Source organism: Equus caballus, chromosome 20 (assembly GCF_041296265.1).
Source record: "Equus caballus isolate H_3958 breed thoroughbred chromosome 20, TB-T2T, whole genome shotgun sequence".
In the NCBI taxonomy this organism is placed as follows: Eukaryota; Metazoa; Chordata; class Mammalia; order Perissodactyla; family Equidae; genus Equus; species Equus caballus.
In genome coordinates this window covers 12,681,737-12,699,913 of record NC_091703.1, presented here as the reverse complement: position 1 = coordinate 12,699,913, position 18,177 = coordinate 12,681,737, and the positions used below count along the sequence as shown (strand labels likewise).

The 18,177-nt window shown below is 43.4% G+C and overlaps 1 protein-coding gene across 1 annotated transcript in view; it reads left to right on the top strand.

The window, feature by feature from the left end:
- NEDD9 (neural precursor cell expressed, developmentally down-regulated 9) overlaps positions 1-18,177 on the top strand; it is a 179,453-nt gene that overhangs the window by 51,638 nt on the left and 109,638 nt on the right. Inside the window, exon 2 of the mRNA XM_005603570.4 lies at positions 16,349-16,526. Coding sequence (XP_005603627.3) covers positions 16,515-16,526 — 12 coding nt within the window. The 5' untranslated portion in view covers positions 16,349-16,514. The remainder of the gene's footprint in view (positions 1-16,348; positions 16,527-18,177) is intronic.

Below are 18,177 nucleotides of genomic sequence, written 5' to 3'. Positions count from 1 at the left end.
TTTTCCTGGAACCTTTGCCTACCCTGGCTAGATCATAAAAAACCTGGATCCGCCCGGAAGCTGGATGTCTGCTCACTTTAGCTTTCAATAGTCTGGCTAAGTAATGGGTCCAAGATCTCTTGGTGTGATGTGTTTCCAGTGAAAAATATTAGCAAAACATAGTAAGAATAGTACTTGGAGGGCTCAGTTCCCATTAGAATTCAGCAAAGACTTCAGAAGATCTCCTCGAGTTCAGATCTAGTTTAAGGGAAAATAGTGGCTGAGGCAGGTCTGAGTTTGACTCGAGCTTCTCCCAGCTCCTTTCAGAGACAGAAGAGAAAACCTGCAGAGAAACACAAACCATTGCTCACTGTGCCTGCTACTTGTTTGCAAGCAGTTGTATTTCTGCCCTACAAACCTCGTTGGCCTCACTGACTTTAAAATCAGCCTCTGTGATGTAACATGCCCAGCTCTTCACCTGCACTGTGTGCAGAAAATTCAGCATCTCTGAATCGTGACTTTAGCCGTGGCTCTTTTCTGCTCAAACTATTGCTACTGGTGGCTTTGGCTTTTATGACCTGCAGCTCCAGGACAGAGCCAGGTCCTCTACTGTGGCCCTGATCTAGCACAGCTGTGATCTTTCATTGTTCTTCCACGAGCCCACCTTTTCCAGAAAGCCAAACTGTTCGTGATTGTGCCTCTGATCCTATGGACCATTCAGAAGACAGCCTGTCATCTCGTCGAGTTGGAACCTGGGAAGACCAAGGTTCAGAGAAGACAGGCCTTCCATTTGTGGGGTTTACACATCTCTGTCCCTGGGTGGGGGGTGCTGGGAACTGGGTTCACTGTCATTATGCCATTGTTATTGTGTGTGTCGTAATCACAGAGCTGGCCACACACATACACTGCATGTAACCCAAGGGCATCATCCGTTCCAAGAGGTTCTTCCATGTGCAAGACTCTTTGCTGGAGGAAGAAATTTGAACAGTATTCCATAGGCATGATCTATGCCTTGAATCAGTGAACGGCAGATGAAGAGCTGACATCTCTGAGGACAGGCTCACTCCCTTTCTTTGATGAGGATCACCAACACCTGAGCAGCCCCCGTCATAACTGGAAGGATGATCTCCGCTGTTGGGGCGATGTTTCATCAGAACTCCTGCCCCACTCAGGTGAAGCAGCTGTCACAGTGGTCAACTCCCCTTTGTTCTAACCCCATGCTCACTGAGTGACCACCACCCTCAAGTCTTGCCAGACACCTCCACATCTGGAAGGGGCTGCTTTGGACCACATTCTGGTTATAGAAGGGGATTTCTCAACTGAATTTAGTACACTGTCGTTCTGTCTTTTTAAGTCACGAGAGTGGGCAGGCCAGGCAAGAAAATTTGGGAGAGCAGCACAAATCCATACTTCCTGTTAGAAACACAAAGTCAGACAGACGTCCTTCTGACAGAGGGCAGTAAGCTTCACCTGTCCGTGTGAAGGGGCATTTGTGTTTTATCCGCAGGACCTGGAGCAGTCGTGCGGGACTGGATGGTCTCATCTGTTAGGACCAGAGGTGGTAGAGAAGTCAGCGGTGGTTGTCATGCTTGGACCTGGTGTCCGGGCATCTGACTGACTCTTGGAGGAGGAAGTGTTTGGTTGTTGTTTCCTTGGAATGACAGAGACAAATGGGCCTTCGCACTGGATATTTAAACCTTGGAAGCCACAGCTGCCACAGTGCAGGCCAGTCCCTGTGGTCCAGGTTGACGCATTTAGCAAAATAAAAATACAGGTAAAAAAAAAGTTTGAATTTCAGATAAACAATGAATAATTTTTAGTACAGTTTTTAGTATACATTTTTAGTATGCAAATTATTTGTTGTTTATCTGAAATTCAAATTTAACCAGGTGTCCTGTATTTTATCTATCAACACTCCCCAGGGCAGTTCCAAGTAAACCCGTAAGTTGTTTCATCAGACCCTCTGATTGGTAATCAGGATGAGGAATCTGCTCTTCTGTGAAAATCTCTTTCAAGGAAAATGGCAGTTTAAGGTTACTTACTTTGGTGTGAGTTTTGAGTCACTGTTTTCTCTCTCTCAGACACAGTAAAATTTTAAGCATGTTTTCCATTGGGGAATATGAGGAATAATAGACTTTATCCACAGGAAGGAAATTCCAGTCTCGTTCCTATAATGTTTCATGGAATTTTGGGTTCCTCTCATCCATCAAGGAGAAGTCTGTCGTTGGTTGAGGTGGACATAGCTGGAGATGGTGGATTCTGGTTCTGCCATGATTCCTGCCACTTAGGGACAATGAAGGCACAATGCTATGGCCACAGCTGTACCCTGTTCACAAGTATCAGTGTTTCTTCTGCTCAAGAGAAAGCAGTTTCAAATAGTTTCTTTACTAAGAATAATTAACAGATTCTGACCAAAGGTATCATTTTTGTTGATAGCCAATGATTCCCCTCCCTCTTTCTCCCTCTCTCCCCTTCTTCCTCCCTTAATTTTTTCTTTCCTGCCTTCCTGACTTCCTTCCTTCTTCCCTCCCACCTTCTCTTTCTCCTCCTTCTCCTCCTTCTCCTCTTCCTTTTTCTCCCCTCCCCCCCACCCCACTGACTCTTTCTTTTGAAGAGTTGACAACACACAGTATGACATTGTTTAAAACCTCTTAGGAGGTTTCCGGTTAAATTCTCTGCCCTACTCCTGTCTTCTAAGCTGCCCGCTCCTGGGCCCGACCCCCTGCAACACACATGTTCATACACACAAGTAAACTATTGGTATTAATTTATTTATTTCTCTTTCCAGAGTTTTTTCAATGTGTACGTATATGTGAATTTGAATGGATGTTGTTATCCCCCAGATAACAGCCTACAAAACCCACTCTTCTGCCCCTTCTTCTTTTCACTTACCATTACAATAGCGTGCACTTGACAATGGGGATGCATTCTGAGAACTGTGTTGATTTCATCATTGTGCAAACATCATCGAGTGTTCAACACAAACCTAGTTGTTGTAGCCTACTACACACCAAGGCTGTAAGCTACTGATCTTATGGGACCACTGTTGTATGTGCAGTCCATCATTGACCAAAACTTCTTTATGTGGCATGTGACTGTCTATCTTAGAGATCTTTCCATATATAAAGACCTTATTCATTCTTTTTACAGCATCATAGTAGTACTCTAATTGTATGGATTAGTGTAATTTATTTAACCAATTCTATATTAATAGAAATTTAGATTGTTTCTGATATTTTACTATTACCAACTGTCGATGAAAATAATCCATAACCAATCTATAAACGAAAATTTGGGAGAGTTTATTCTGAGCTAAAATGTGAGGACCATGGCCCAGGAGAGTCCTTCCACAAAGGAACAGAGCACGCCAAAGAAGCAGGGGTATACAGGGTGGTTATATACCCTCAAAGAGGATGTTTCGCATATGATTGAAATGTGCCTCTTACAATAGTCACAAGATTGCCCTGTCAGCACAACGTTTGATGGACGCAGCAGGTAGTGGGTCTGTTATCTCGGCGGGTGCAGCAGGAAGCAAGTCTATTGTCTTGAGCTGGGTGGTCACAGGTGAGCGCAGCAATCAGTTCCTAGCCTAAGGAAAGATGCTTAATCTTGAAGGAAATGCCAACATTGGGAGGGGGAGGGAAGTTGCACCTTTATCTCAAGGGCCTTTGTTCTTGCTGTAGGGAATGTCTAAAGCAGATATACAATGCATGCTCAATGGCCATGGTCAGGACCTTTTGGAAAAACAAAGTTAGGCCGAATTAGGTTTACACCAAATGGCTTCCTCGTATACTCCAATATATCCTATTGCTGGCCATTTCTATTTGTCACAACAGTGCTTTACCAAGTAACCTTGCACTGTGTCTTTTTGCACCAGTATATCTGTATACTTTTTTGCACCTGTACAAGTATATCTGTAGCATAAACTTCTGTAAATGCCCTTGCTGGGTCAACAAGTGTATGCATGTATAATCCTGATAGATTTGGACAAGTTGGCTGTCACAGGTATTGCACTGACCACACTTTCACTAACTCTGTGAGAGTGTGGCAGTCCCTGTAATGACAACATCCTGAGGCTTTCCTGGGATCAGGAAGGTGTTAGAGACTATGGGCGGCTATTGAATTAGAACACTGGGTTCCCCATTGCACAGCCCATGGCTGTGACCATTGAAATCCTTGTGGGGGACTGGCATTGGCCACTCCAAGATATGTCTCTTTGGCATGAGGATTATTTGGGGCTGGTTACTTTTAATAAACTGGGACAGGGAAGGAGGCTCTGAGGAGTGGAACTTGCTTACCCTTTGTTAAGAAACATTTACATTTGTAAGGGAAATCTCCATCTGTAAAGTTGTCTCCCTCTCTGTACCAGAAGGGGGATGACCTTATCTCTAGAAACTCCTATCAATACAGAATTCAAGGACTTAAATCTGCATAATAATCTTATTCCTGTTTCTGGTAACCTCCTGTAACTGACTCCCCCCACCCCCCCGCCCCCGATCTTCCTTTGTCTTTAGCTGGAAATGATATTTAAGGTGGTGGATTCAGCCATTTTGGCGAGTTGCTCAGCTTGCCTGAGCCTCTCTCATGTATACATGTTCTAAAGCTTTGTTTAATTTTCTCCTGTTATTCTGTCTCACGTGAATTTAATTTGTTCTCCAGCCAGAAGAACCCAGAGAGGGTAGAGGAAATGTCTTCCTCCCCTGCATCCTCAAACCTGAGTGTTTATGCTACAACCCCAGGAGGGAATACTTTTATTTTTTCATTATAACTGAAGAAATTAGGACTCTTTTGGCTGAAAGTAATAAAATATAGTTCAACTTAGCTTGGTGAAGGGGGGTAGCAAGAAAGGAAGGGAGATGGTCATGGTAAGGATGGGGATGTATCCCACTGTACCAGACAGAGGCAGAGAGGCAGCCATGCTCCCAAGGTCACTCTTGGAGAGGGACCATGTGAGGGACTCAATGCACGTGTGTGGAGGACTTTGACTCTGAACTTGGGTCAAGTGCCCACCCTAGGTCCAGGCAGCTGTGAACAGGAGAGCATGATCATGTTGTCCAAACTGGAACCCACTCTGAGTGAGCAAAGCAACCAGGAGAATCTTCTCGAGCTAGGCAGATATTCCAAATGGCATCTGCTACAACTCCAAATAAAATGGTTTCTCTTTGTCACTTGAATGTTATAACAAAAAAGATTATACAAAAATGGAATAGGAACAAAATGAATTCTAAATGCCCAATAAATCTTTCATTTAAATCACCCTGATGGTTTCTGAGGTTGTCACGTCCCTGTGGCAGGAACGAATTGGGTGTGAACGCGACAAGTTCTTACCTCTGCTACTGTTTCTATTTGGAGGGTCATTTCCAAAACTGGGTTATCAGAGAAACTTTTTAGAGTAAAACAGGTTGTTTTTTTTGTTTTTTGGTTTTTTTTTTTACATTAAAACATTCGCTTTGATAAGTCAGAGAAACCACAGATTTCAGGGTGGGCCAATAGGGCATATTTCAAAGTGATATATAATGTCACTTTAGAAAAGTGACCTGTTTCTTGTTTCAACTTAAAGACAAAATGGCCAGGGAGAAAGCAGCCAAGTCTCTGAGTAATCCTATTGAGGGTTTGATTTTCTAAGTATGACCTTACGCTAGCAACATCTCCTAAGTAACAAGAAAACAAGCCGAGCCAGGAAGTCCTACTTCTACAAGACAAGAGACTTCAAGACAGCAAAGTCTGAAGGCTAATTCTAATTATGTAACATGCATGAGTCATCAATGCCATCAGAGATTACAGACAGCCAGACAGTCACCACCCTTTCCTCACATTTTCAAAATACGTGGGCTCTCATGGACCTCGTTCATCCCACACCTTCCTTTCACTCTCCATTCCTTAGTTCCAATTTTTTCTTCTCTTTTCCATTCTGTGCTGTTGGAAACAGAAGCAATAGCATGGAAATATATATATATATATGATTTATTATAAGGAAGTGGCTCATTTGATTATGGAGAAGGGCAAGTCCAAAGATCTGCAGGGTGAATTGGAAAGCTGGAGACCCAGAAGAGCCAATGATTTAGTTCCAGTCCAAGTCTCAAGGCCTATGAACCAGGAAAACCAATGGTATAGTTTGGAACTGGCCTGAAAGCTGGCAGGCCTGGAGCCAATGTCTCACTTCATGTCTGGAAGCAGGAAAAAGCAAGGTCCCAGTTCAGAGACGTGCAGGCAGGAGGAATTCTCTCACTCAGAGAGAGTCAGCCTTTAGGCTCTATTCAGACCTTCAGCTGACTGGATAGGGCCCACCCACATTAGGGAAAGAAATCTGCTTTACTCAGTTACTTATTTAAATGTTAATCTCATCCAAAAACACTCTCACAGGGACACTCAGAAGAACGTTTGACCAAATATCTGGCACCCCACTTCCTAGTCAAGTGGACACGTAAAATTAACCATCATACATTCCTTCTCTTTTATTGTGCACCAGCCATTACTGCATGGGCCTAAGACCATGATCTCTCAAGTTATCACTTCTGTTTCCCATTTCTCTTCTTTTCCTTATAGTAAAGTTTCTAGAAAGAGAAGTCTAGACTCACTGTCTGAAATTTCTCATCTCTCATTCACTGTTCAATCCAATGGCATTTGGCGTCTGTCCCCATCATTCCATTGAAACTGATTTCCTTAAAAATGTCCATAATCTCATCGTCAAATTCTTTCCTCTTGTTTTCTGTGACAGCACAGCGTCCTGAATTTCCTCCTACCTCTCCAGCCCCCTCTCTGTATGCCCTCCAGGAGCAGTATTCTCCAGGGGCCCACCACCTTCCTTTCTTACTTTATAAACTCTGTCCCTCTGATGTCATACATTCCTGTGCTTTAACTACCAGCTGTAAGCTCATGACTCCAAAATCTGTATCTTCTACATTCACCTCTCTCTGAATCAGACTTGTGTATGTAACTGCTGACAGATTGTCTCCCCACGTGACATTCTCCACAGAAAACTGGAACTTAACATGTCATATTAAATTCATCATTCTCTCACAGACTCAGTTCTGAAGTTCCTCTTTCTTAGAATGATATTATCATCCACCCAATCTCCTTCTACCTGAGAGACATTTATTACAAGTACTTCCTCTCTCTCACCTTCTAATTCCAATCAATTACTGTGCTCTATCCATTCTACTTGCTAAATATCCACTGCCTCTCCTCTTCATTGTCTCTGTCATGGGCTTAATCTGGACTCTCCTCATTTGTCATCTGGATTCTAGCACAGCTTTGTAATGGATTTCTCTCTACCTCCACTCCAGCCACCTTTCCAATTCATCCACTAGATTCAGTGTGATTTTTATGCCTAGGAAATGTGATCAAGTTACTTCCCAGTTAAAACTTTTCCAAGTCTTCCCCATTGCCTTGAAGATGAAGTGTGAAGACAATTACAACAGTCCAGGGGAGTGACAATGAGCTAAGACAGTAGCAACTGAGACGGAGAGATGGGGGAGGGAGGAAGGAAGCCAGAAATCAGAAGGAGCTAGAAATGACGAGATCCCATTACTGCTTAGATGTGAGGAGTGAGAGTACAGGAAGCACTAAGGAAAATCTCTCCATTTCTTACTTAGGTGATTGAGTGAATCATGTTCCCATTCTCTGAGACTGGGGACCGAGACTTTCCTTTCCTCATGGACAAAAGCAAGTTGAGTTACCTGGGTGGGGCACCACATCTAGGGAAGGAAGCCTGCAGGAAACCTAAAGGTCTGGACGGAGATGACTCAGAGCCTAGTAAAGAAGAAGGGATAAAAATTAATACCAGATGGGTGAAGGAGGCAGTTGAAAGTCCCTGTAAATAGTCGGCATCCAAGAACCCTACAGGAGAGGAAGGTGCAGCAAACAACGTCCTCTCTTCTGCCAGGAGATTCCTGAAAATTTGCTGGCAGATTTGCCAGGAAAAGAACCAGGGCCGTGCGCTCAGCAAGACATTACCTAAGTGCAAAAAGGTTTAAAGGACTTATCACTCATTTATTTCATGATCGTTGTCGTGCCCTTTTTCTTGGTCAGGGTTTTGGCTGTAGTTGAGATATCTTGCTGTTTTCAGAAAATGTTAAATCATGAATTATTTTGTTGCTATGCCTCCAGGGTGCACATTTGGAGGTACACGTAGATGAACTAATAGCCCGTTTCATCTCACTTTCTGTCTGAGTCTCACCCATTTCAAGCAAAGGAAAGGCTTGTTTTGTAGGTCTTTAAAACATACCTGAGAATTTGCAATTCACTTACGAGCCAGTCCCCTCCAGGGATCATTCTGAAAGAACCAAGGTCATTTAAAGCTGTATGCAAGCAACATTTAACTGGTTAAATTGAGCCAATCCACCCAACTTGATTGTTTAGCCAAATTCAAGTGTGTCTAATGCATTGGGGTATTAAATCCCCAACAAATTCTTCTTTGGCATGACCTGATGTGATCACTGGTATTTATTTACTGTTTTTACACAAATGGAAAAAATATTTATGTATACCATAATTAAGAAGAGTTTTCATAGGTAACCTGGTTGGAATACTGAATGGGGCCCAAGAGAAGCCTGAAGAACACAATCGTTCTGCCAAAGAGCAGCAAAAATCTGACTTTTTGCTCTGCAAGCAGGTGGCTGATGGACTGTTTTATGAAATGTTTAATTAACTCTGCCTTTCTGTCTTAGTTACCTACCAAAATAAACTATGTGAATCCCAATGTGGTAAGAGGGCTTCATCATTGGCTGGCAAGCAGCATCTTAGTAACTCTTAATAGCCTACAGAAACGAAAATACTAAGGAAGACAAGTTAGTAAGTGTGTAGTTACAAGAGGCCTCTATTTCAGGTACTGTCAGTGGCCACAGTGAACAGCCAGTGTGCTTTGCTGGCTGCATTAGTCCCAGGCCCAGCAGTGCCCTTAGGCAGAGCCACAGGGGAACCCAGCTGGTTTCAGACCCTGGACTCTGCTCCTCCTCCTCTTGGTAGCCTCCTCTGGGAGAACTTTGCCTGGCCCGCTGATGAGGGTCTTTCTGACACCTTTGCCCATAAATCTGACTCAGGTCCAGTTCCCTCAGGACACTATCCAGATGGTGAAAGGGTCACCAGATAGATGCATTCAATGTATGATGTTCACGACTGATGAATGCTTAGCTTCTGTGCCTTTTAATGAAATAGCAATGCATTTTCACCATTGCCTCCAAGGCCCTATCTCAAAGGCACGAGCAAAGTAGAAACTTCATAGGGTGTGGCAGGGTCAGAGATAGACAGAAAAACAGAGATAGAGAAAGAGAGACAGGGATCCCACCAATTATATATCCAGGTGATATCCTAAATAAGACACAGAACTGAGGACAGCTTTTTGTCTGACTCCTTCGTCTTATGCATGAGGAAACTGGGGCGTAGAAATGGCTGAGTTGCCCAAAGTCACACACCTGAGACTAGAGCCCAGCTCTCCTACTTTCCAGGCCACTGGTCTTCCTGCCATGAACATCCTACCACATTGCCAGTTGCATATGGCCAAATGGAAGATATAGAAGGTTGGAGAACCTGGTTTATCTTAGTAGCTGCCCAGGTCCCTTCCCATCAAGGACCTTAAATATAGGGATCAGATACCAGGCTAGGGAAACATCCAAGGAGAAATGGGGAAAATGTAGCCTCAGTGTCGGAAATGAAATGGGTTACCAGGAAACCAGGAAGTTAAATAGACTGACCGGAGGGAGCCATAAGAGTTGCCTTCCTCATCTATGCTTATCTCGTCCCACAGAGATAGCTTACCTACAAGCATAAGCCCTGCCCTTTTTACCCACACCAAAGCCAAGAGCATCGGTCCCTCTTAATCTGTGTTTCTGGACTCCACCCCACCCCCCCTTCCTTTAGGAAGAAATTATTTTTCTTTCCTATCACCAAAACTTCTCACAGAGCTCCAGGGAAACAGTCTACTTCATCATACATCCTCATGCAACAAACATTTACTGAGCACCTACTGTATACCAGGTACTGAGCTAGGTCCTGGGGAAACAGATGGAGCAGCCACAGTTATTCTCTTCAAGAGCTCATCATCTGAAGGTCCTAGTCACGAACAAGTGATTGCTTGCACATGGGTGTCATAGATGCATGTGGACAGAGAGCTTATTTCTAAACCCCAAATTCTAACATAGGGTCCCCAAAAAGATTACTTTTCTATTTGTGAATGTTTTATATGAACGTCTTTAAAAGGCTTAAAAATTAAATTGTATTAGTAAGTCCTGTAACAAATTTCTTGTACTGAAAAGAAATAAATTTTATTAAATCGGGCTTTTTGGAGAAAAATCTGTGCTATATGTTCACCAAACCCATATGCCTTACCTGGTAAAACTTTCTCATGATCCTAGTCTATTGCAGTCGGGAAGGATCTGAGATATCGCCTAAGCTAGGAGATTTAAATTTTTTATTTTATTTTTTAAACAATGGAACACTTTTTTAAGCCAAATATTAGCAAGAGTTCCAAAATATAAAGCAGTTGAAACTGGAGCTGCTTTGGTCAAAGGAGAGGTGGCAAGCTCAGAGCTCTCGCTTCTGATCTCCTTCTCCCATCCCGCCACCTCCATTCCCGCAGATTTGGGAAGTGCACTCCACAAAAATGATGATCAATCTACTCTCCACGTCCCCAATGAGGAGACTGAGATCCAAAGAGAGTGTGATTGACCTCGTTTTAACTAATTATCTCTGCTATTGGAAATAGTCATCCTATTTCCAATGAGGTCACATTCTGAGATACTAAAGGTTAAGACTTCAACATGTGAATTGGGAGGGACACAACTCAACCCATAGCACTGCTTCCTGCCCTGTTAGGATGAAGGTCTCAGTCAAGCCAAGGAACCCTATGACACCAGGTTCTTAAGGGAGAGACATGAACCTATTTGACAAAGGCTGGGAAGAAGTCATGAGAGGGAGAGGTTGCATAGAGAGATGTCCCTGAGAAGACCAGAGAGGATGGGCACTGAGGCCAGGTAGAGGGATTAGCCTGAGCACAAGAGGAGACACTTCCTTTCTCGTCAGAAGAAGGTGGGGAGGAGAAAGGAATGAGTTGGGATGCAAAACGACACTACAGATGTAGATAAGAGAAGTTGAGGGAGTTCACTCCAGATGGCTCCAGCTCTCTTCCTGAAGTGGGAGGAGAGATTGCCTACTGAAGCTGACAGTGGAGTTTGGGATCGGGGTTCAGCAGAGGGGCGGGTAAGAAAACCAGAGAGCTGAGGAGAGCACAGTCACCACAGACTTCTCAGTGGTTGTGTTATTTTTATTGTGCTGCTTCTAGAATTTTTTCTTGTCATATGGAAAGTGATTAGGCCTGGATAGTTTGAAATAGCCCTGTGCAGAACAGACAACAGCCAACTGAGTCTAGAGTAGGTATCCAATGCATGACTGCAGAAGAGGACCTGCTATCATTGTAATATGCAAATGGGAGAATAGGAGGCTGAACCGACCAGGGAAACAGAGAAGGGCTGCCTGACAGTAACGCGGGCCCAGATGGCACTGGTGACCGTAAGATTATAGAGGCACCATCTGCAGGGTGTGTGGCTTTTCCAGCAATGCTCAACAGCTGGGCGATTGATGTAGAGAAAGTAAACAGTTGAGTTCAGCCAGGGCTGAGCTCTGCCCAGGAGGGTGCATTAAAATGACAAAGGGGCAAGGAGGTTGAGGATATTAGCAGGAGGAAGGTGAAGTGAGGAAGTTCAGTGGCCCAAGTAGGTGGAGAAGGAAATGTGCTGTTTGGAGGCTGGGCCTATTTCTGCCGAAGAGGCTTACACACGTCGCTTACTTTCTGTTGACCAGAGCACATTGTTATTGCTGCCTCCTGAAGGAACAGAGGCTGCCAGATGGGGCATGCTGACGAGCTGCAAGCTGATGGGCTCCCCCAGCTGACCTCCTCCTCAAAGGTGGTCCTGACTGGCCCCAGCTGGGTAATTCAGCAATTTGTGCCTAGAGCCACCATGACTGTCAGAGCATGCTCTGGGGATGTACGTACCCCTACGAAAGGATAAGGTCAATACCAACTGTGTATCAGGAGCGTCGGTTCACCCCCTAGGTCAGTCTGCTAATCTGTGTGTTATTTTAAAACTCTCTGTGGGCTAACCCTGTTTATTTGGATCTTATGTCTATGAATCTTCCAGGACTACAGATCTTCTCTTAGCTGCCATATTTCTAATAAAAACTATGGCATTTATTATTATTATTATTTGAGGAAAATTAGCCCTGAGCTAACATCTGCTACCAATTCTCCCCTTTTTGCTGAGGAAGACTGGCCCTGAGCTAACATCTGTGCCCATCTTCCTGTACTTTATATGTGGGATGCCTGCCACAGCATGGCTTGCCAAGTGGTACCATGTCTGCACCCGGGATCTGAACCAGCAAACCCCAGGACGCCAAAGCCAAACATGGGAACTTAACCACTGCGCCACTGGGCTGGCCCCAATGGCTATTTTTATAAATATTATTGTTGTTGTTATTATTATTATATACCTCTACTGATGTTATTAGCAGTCAACTTGGAACTCCAAATTACTATAATCATTTCAGTATCTTCAGGTATAAATAATAGGGAAAAAAACCCAGAAACTTTTTAGTAGTATACTAAAAATATCCCTTTTATAGAATGGTTAAAACTAAAAAGAAGTACCAAACATTGTCAGAGGCAAGGGGAACTCTCCTACCCTGCTGGTGAGAACATAAATTGGTACAATCAGTTTGGAAAGAGTTTGGTATTTTCTATTAGAGTTGAAGATCTGGATATTTATCATTTAGCAATTCCATCCCTGAGTATGTGCACAACAGAGATAGATAATGATGAGGATTTTAGGCTGGTTACTTTTAAAACTGCACATGAGAAGCAAGCTCCAAGGACTGGAATTTTGCTTGCCCTTTTGAGAGACATTTGCATTTGTGAAGGAAGGGGGGATGACCTTGTAGGGACCTGAAATTGGCCACCCCAGGATATGTCTCTTTGGCATCGGGATTATTTGGGGCTGATTGCTTTTGATAACAGGGACAGGGAAGGAGGCTCTGGGGAATGGAACTTGCCCTTGTTGGGACACATTTACATTTGTAAGGTAAATCTCTATTTGTAAAAGGTGCCTCCCTCTCTGTACCAGGAAGAAGAAGAGAGATGACCTTATCCCTAGAAACTCTTAATGGGGAAGGCAAGAACTTAAGTTGGTTGCTGTCTGGCTATCTCATGTAACTGATTTAGGGTGGTGGCTTCTAACCTTTCTAACCTTTACTTAATCTGATTTGATTCTTGTCTAAAAGTCATAGGATCACCCACTGACCAGACCCCACCTGCACTGATACCACTTTAACTTTTTTCCATGTTCTTTCCTTTGTCTTGTAAAGAGATGACCCACATACCCATGCCTTATAAAATTAGCCCTAACCCTCAACTCGGGGCAGCAGCAGAAGCTCTGACTGCCCGTGGGTCCTGTCCCCATGCCAGCGGGGGCAGCAGAAGCGGCAGCAGCAGGAGCTCTAACTGCCCGTGGGTCCTGTCCCCACGCACCAGCTCTGCCTTCCCATGGGTCCTGTCCCCATGCCAGCGGGGGCAGCAGAAGCATCAGCAGAAGCTCTGACTGCCCATGGGTCCTGTCCCCATGCTATTCTATACTATTCTCTAAATAAAAGAGCACTACTGCCAGATCTTAAGAGTCTAAGAAATCTTTCTTTCGACTCCTCGGCTCACCGACCCCGCATCAGATAAGACCTACATAGCAGTATTATTCATAATGGTCCAATACTGGAGGCAACTCAATTGTTCTTCAAACTTTTAATGTTCATTAAAATAGATGGATATACACACAATGGAATATTATACAGCAATGAAAATTACAAACTATAGCTATAGGCAACAACAAGATGAACTTCACGAACAGAATACTGAGTGGAAAAAGCCAACATAAAAGAATATATATTGTGTGATCTGTTTATTCAGAGTTCAAACCCAGGGAAAAGTGACTGGAGTAGATAGGAATGCAGACCTAAGTGGATAAAGTACAAAGAAAGGCAAGGAGGAAGGATCCTAACAGTGAAGACAGGTACCTTTAGGCAGGTTCACCCCTAACATTTGTGGGGAGAACCACTGCCTAAATATTTAAAAGCTGTAAGTTAACAAGCTATTAAATAAAAGAGGTTCCATTCTCCTACCTTGACAAATATATCTTCATGGCAACCTGGAAGGTCAGGTTGGACCTTAGAATTCTTGGATTGCTTAGAGCTTCTCACTGGAACATGTGACAAAAGAAGAGCCAGCCCCCAGACTCTTGGGCCATCCCCCTTCTCCTCCCACCCTCTGCTCCATCCCGAACTTTGAGGGCCTTCGTGCTCCTGTATATGGAGTCCCTATCCTAAAGTCTAACCTTCATCCACAGCCTCCTACTAATGTTTGCCCCTTGGCCACCCCTCAGGAAGATGGACCTGACGAATAGGCCCAGGAAGACCTGGAAGTAGGCCTAGAATCATGTGGACAGGGAGTCCCACTCTCCCGGTACTTGGTACATGGCCTAGAAAGGGAGATGTGGCTTCCAGGAGGACATAGTTTCTTGGCCTCACACACTTCTTTTCCCTTGGAAAGGGACATAGCCGGAGGAGAGCTAGAAGCCCAAAAGCATAAGGCCCAATACATATCCCCCTGCACGGGGCTCAGGGCAGTACTGCCTTCAAAGGAAAGAAAGGGGTTGCATCTGGAAGGGCACCTGGAAAACTTCTGGGGTCCTGGCAGGATGCTATGCCTTGACCTGGGTGGCAGTTACATTTATAACAATTTATTAAGCTCTACATTTGTTTAATACAGTTTTTGTATGTGTGTTACATTTCACAATAAAGAATTAATGAAATCTACATACATATATTATTCCTGGTACTGTAGTTTATGGGATCCGCGTAGACAAATCAGCTCGGAGGGGTTGCCTTTGAGCTCAGACACCTTGAGCAGTTAAAATGCCTCAAGGCGAGAATACCTAAAGGGGAAATGGACAGAGTGCTGGAAACACAGGAACTCTCACTGCTGGTTTCCTCCCCCATCTGGGGCCGAGATACTGGGCTGACCATGGATGGGTTCGGGCAGAGCAAATGAGTCATGGGCCCACGTCCTCTTGCCTAGCCACTGCAAGTGCCTCAGAGGAAAATTCCCTTTCTCCCTCTTAACCAAGACTATAAATACTGTATTTATCAAACCGAAATTATAGGAAGCTATTCCCATCCTAGCAGAAGTAAAAGGAGACCAACTCCCAATTATGCTGTGTTTGGAAAACAGTTCTAGGAATCCTCCCCCTCCCCAGAAGGGCAGCTGGATACGTTCACTACACGGTTTGCTGAGCTGCTACTATGAGCCAGACGCAATCCTTATTTTTCTGTTCCACATTTTAAACATCCATTTAGTTTTGATTTTTCATTCTTGACGGGAAAAACACTTTCCTTTTACAAAGATTCAGATTCCTGGTTCTCAGAAAGATTTCCATGTGCCCCATGTGGCTTAGATATCTGGGTTTTTCTAAGAATATGCATTTCTACTATGGTCCATCAAGATACACACACACACACACACACACACACACGCACACACCCCATCCCAAAACTAAACTTTACGGCTGCGAGAAAATGAAAGGGACATGAAAAACTGGCCAGTACTAACCAACCAAAAGCCCAGTCAATTTTTTTCCCGAAAAATCAAATTCTAGGCTTTGCATCTAAGCTGTTTAAAAGCCACATTGTCAAAGCACCAGTTTTCCTCATTTTCGGGAAACAAGAAAAGCATATGGTTCTAGTGACCTTCGCAAACTGCTGATGAGAGGTAGAATCAGACACGCTTGGTGGCTTCAAAACGGTAAAAGCAGCAACATCTTAGATTAAAGAGGGATCACGAGGCAGTGGGGGTGGAGGAGTGGAAAAACAGGTGAAATCAACAGGACTAAAGTTGCAGATTACAGACAGTGAAGGACCACGCACTTCTACCATTCTGCCCCGATAAGAAACTCCCGGCAAACATCTATCCATCACTCAAGACTCCACCCAAAGTTTACCATCTCCCTCCTTTGTGCCCTCACCAGATCCACTTCATTTTCTACCACAGTACCTGTAACATTGCATGGCACTCTATGTTTTGGTTTGCCCTGCAAGGCTGTGGGTTCCTTGAGGACAGGACCATATTTTATGCATTTTTGAAGTTCTAGCTGATGCATAGCTGGAGCTCCACAAATGCTTTCTTTGATTGCACACATGAATGAATGAATGAATGAATGATAGAATCCATTCATGAAACTATGGATTTGGCTTTTCCAACTGCTATTATGCAATCTTCAAGTGATGAAAAGTGTCTCAGTCTCTGCCAGAGTTTCACATTTTTTATTTCTCTTTTCAGGTTCAGGAAGCTGGAGACGTCACACACTGGCCTGAGAACATCGTACATTCTTTAAGTAGTTATGAAAAGGAAGAAACTGGTCAGCAGGCTAAAACACTGGAATTGTCCTTTTCAGGATCTACAGCTTCAACATTCCTTGGCTTAACAGCGAGAAGCACCTGGGAAAATGTGGGCAAGGGTGAGTAGTGATGGAAGAAACACACATTTCGTGCGATTCTGTTTCGTCCAGTTCCACTCAGATGAATTCCTTTGAAACAGTAATACAAATGGCATTCCATCCTCACCCAGAATTGAAACTAACATTTGAAATTAAAAGGTTGATTTTAGGCCACCAGATTTTGCTCAGTTTGGTGAATCTTTTTACTTGGCCACACTGATGCCCCCAGGAAATCCTCTTCCATTCAGAAATCTCTGGGGAAGGTCTTCTGGGAGATGGCTGGAATAGTCCACCTAGCGTGACTAGTGCCCAAGCAAGGGTAAAAGTTATACTCACTGAACTATTCCAAAGCTGATCACCTGGGTTATGGATTCCTCTCTGTCTGCCCACTACCTGTAAACCATTCCTCTTCCCTTCAGCCATTCCACAAGAAAATCAGCTTAGCCTGGGATTCAGGTTGGAGTTAAAATGGTCAATTATCCTATCGAACCAAGGCTTCTTAAAAGTTTTATATAAATTCAGCAGAAGAAGTGATATGCAATTGCGGTTATTAATTGACGTCAAGGAAGCCAGGCAGCATGGCACAGGGGTTGCGTTGGGGGTCAGGCATATCTGGATTGATGTCCTTGCTCTTGGGCTTAGCAGTGGAGCGACCATGAGCCAGTTACTTGACCTTTTTGAATCTCTGTTTTTGAATTTATAAAATGGTGATATGAGGATTATCTTGAAGATGAAATGAGAAAATGCACTTAAAGTAACATGTGCTCAAAAGAAAAATGGTTAATTCCCTTATGCATTGAGATCAATAATCTGTTGTCTGTATCACATGGAAAACTAAGCATCAACACAAATAAGAAAGCGCTGGGCAGACACGTCAATCCAAATAAGGCTCTGTTTCATTTGCAGGAGAAGGGCTGTAAGTTAAGTAAAATGAATGTTTTCTTTGAACATTTTCATGGTAACAAAAGGATTTCCATGGAAGTCTTTAAAAACCAGTTAGATTGTCATATCATTGTAATGTTTTAAAGTAAAGTAATGACCTCTTAAAAATCCCTTCTGGTCCTAGGATTCTATGACAAAAACCTGTCATAGTACCGGACACTTCAGAGGCGTCAACCAAACCAAGTTATGAATTCAAACCAGAGCATGTTACATTTATTTGAGATTCCTCAAGTCATTCAACATGAATATTAATTTCTTAATGAAAAGTGAAACAAAAATCATCTCTTTTTATTTTCTTAAACCTACTCAGCCAGTTTTACTAAATTGAGACAAAACAAAGCAAAAAAACACACAAAACATAGCATTCTCTAAAGCAAGCCAGTACTTCATTCCATTTGAGTCTCTGCAGTGAACATGTGCACAATGAACATGTTCAAATACATGTTGATTCTCAACTTTGATCTTCTATACCTGAAAACTAGACAATTCTACCACCTGAAATCTTCAATTTGCTTTAGAATTATCTATGTTCAGAGTCCAAGGGTCCTTTGAGATCATTAATTCCATTACTTCTAGGTGTTTTTTTTCTCATCGCTGAACTTTATTTCAATATTCCATACACACACACACTTACACACACACACATACTTGCATGTAACTTCATACTAGACTAAGTAGAATGTAAATACTTGTCAATTATTAGTATCACCTAATGAAAAGGAGCGCTTAT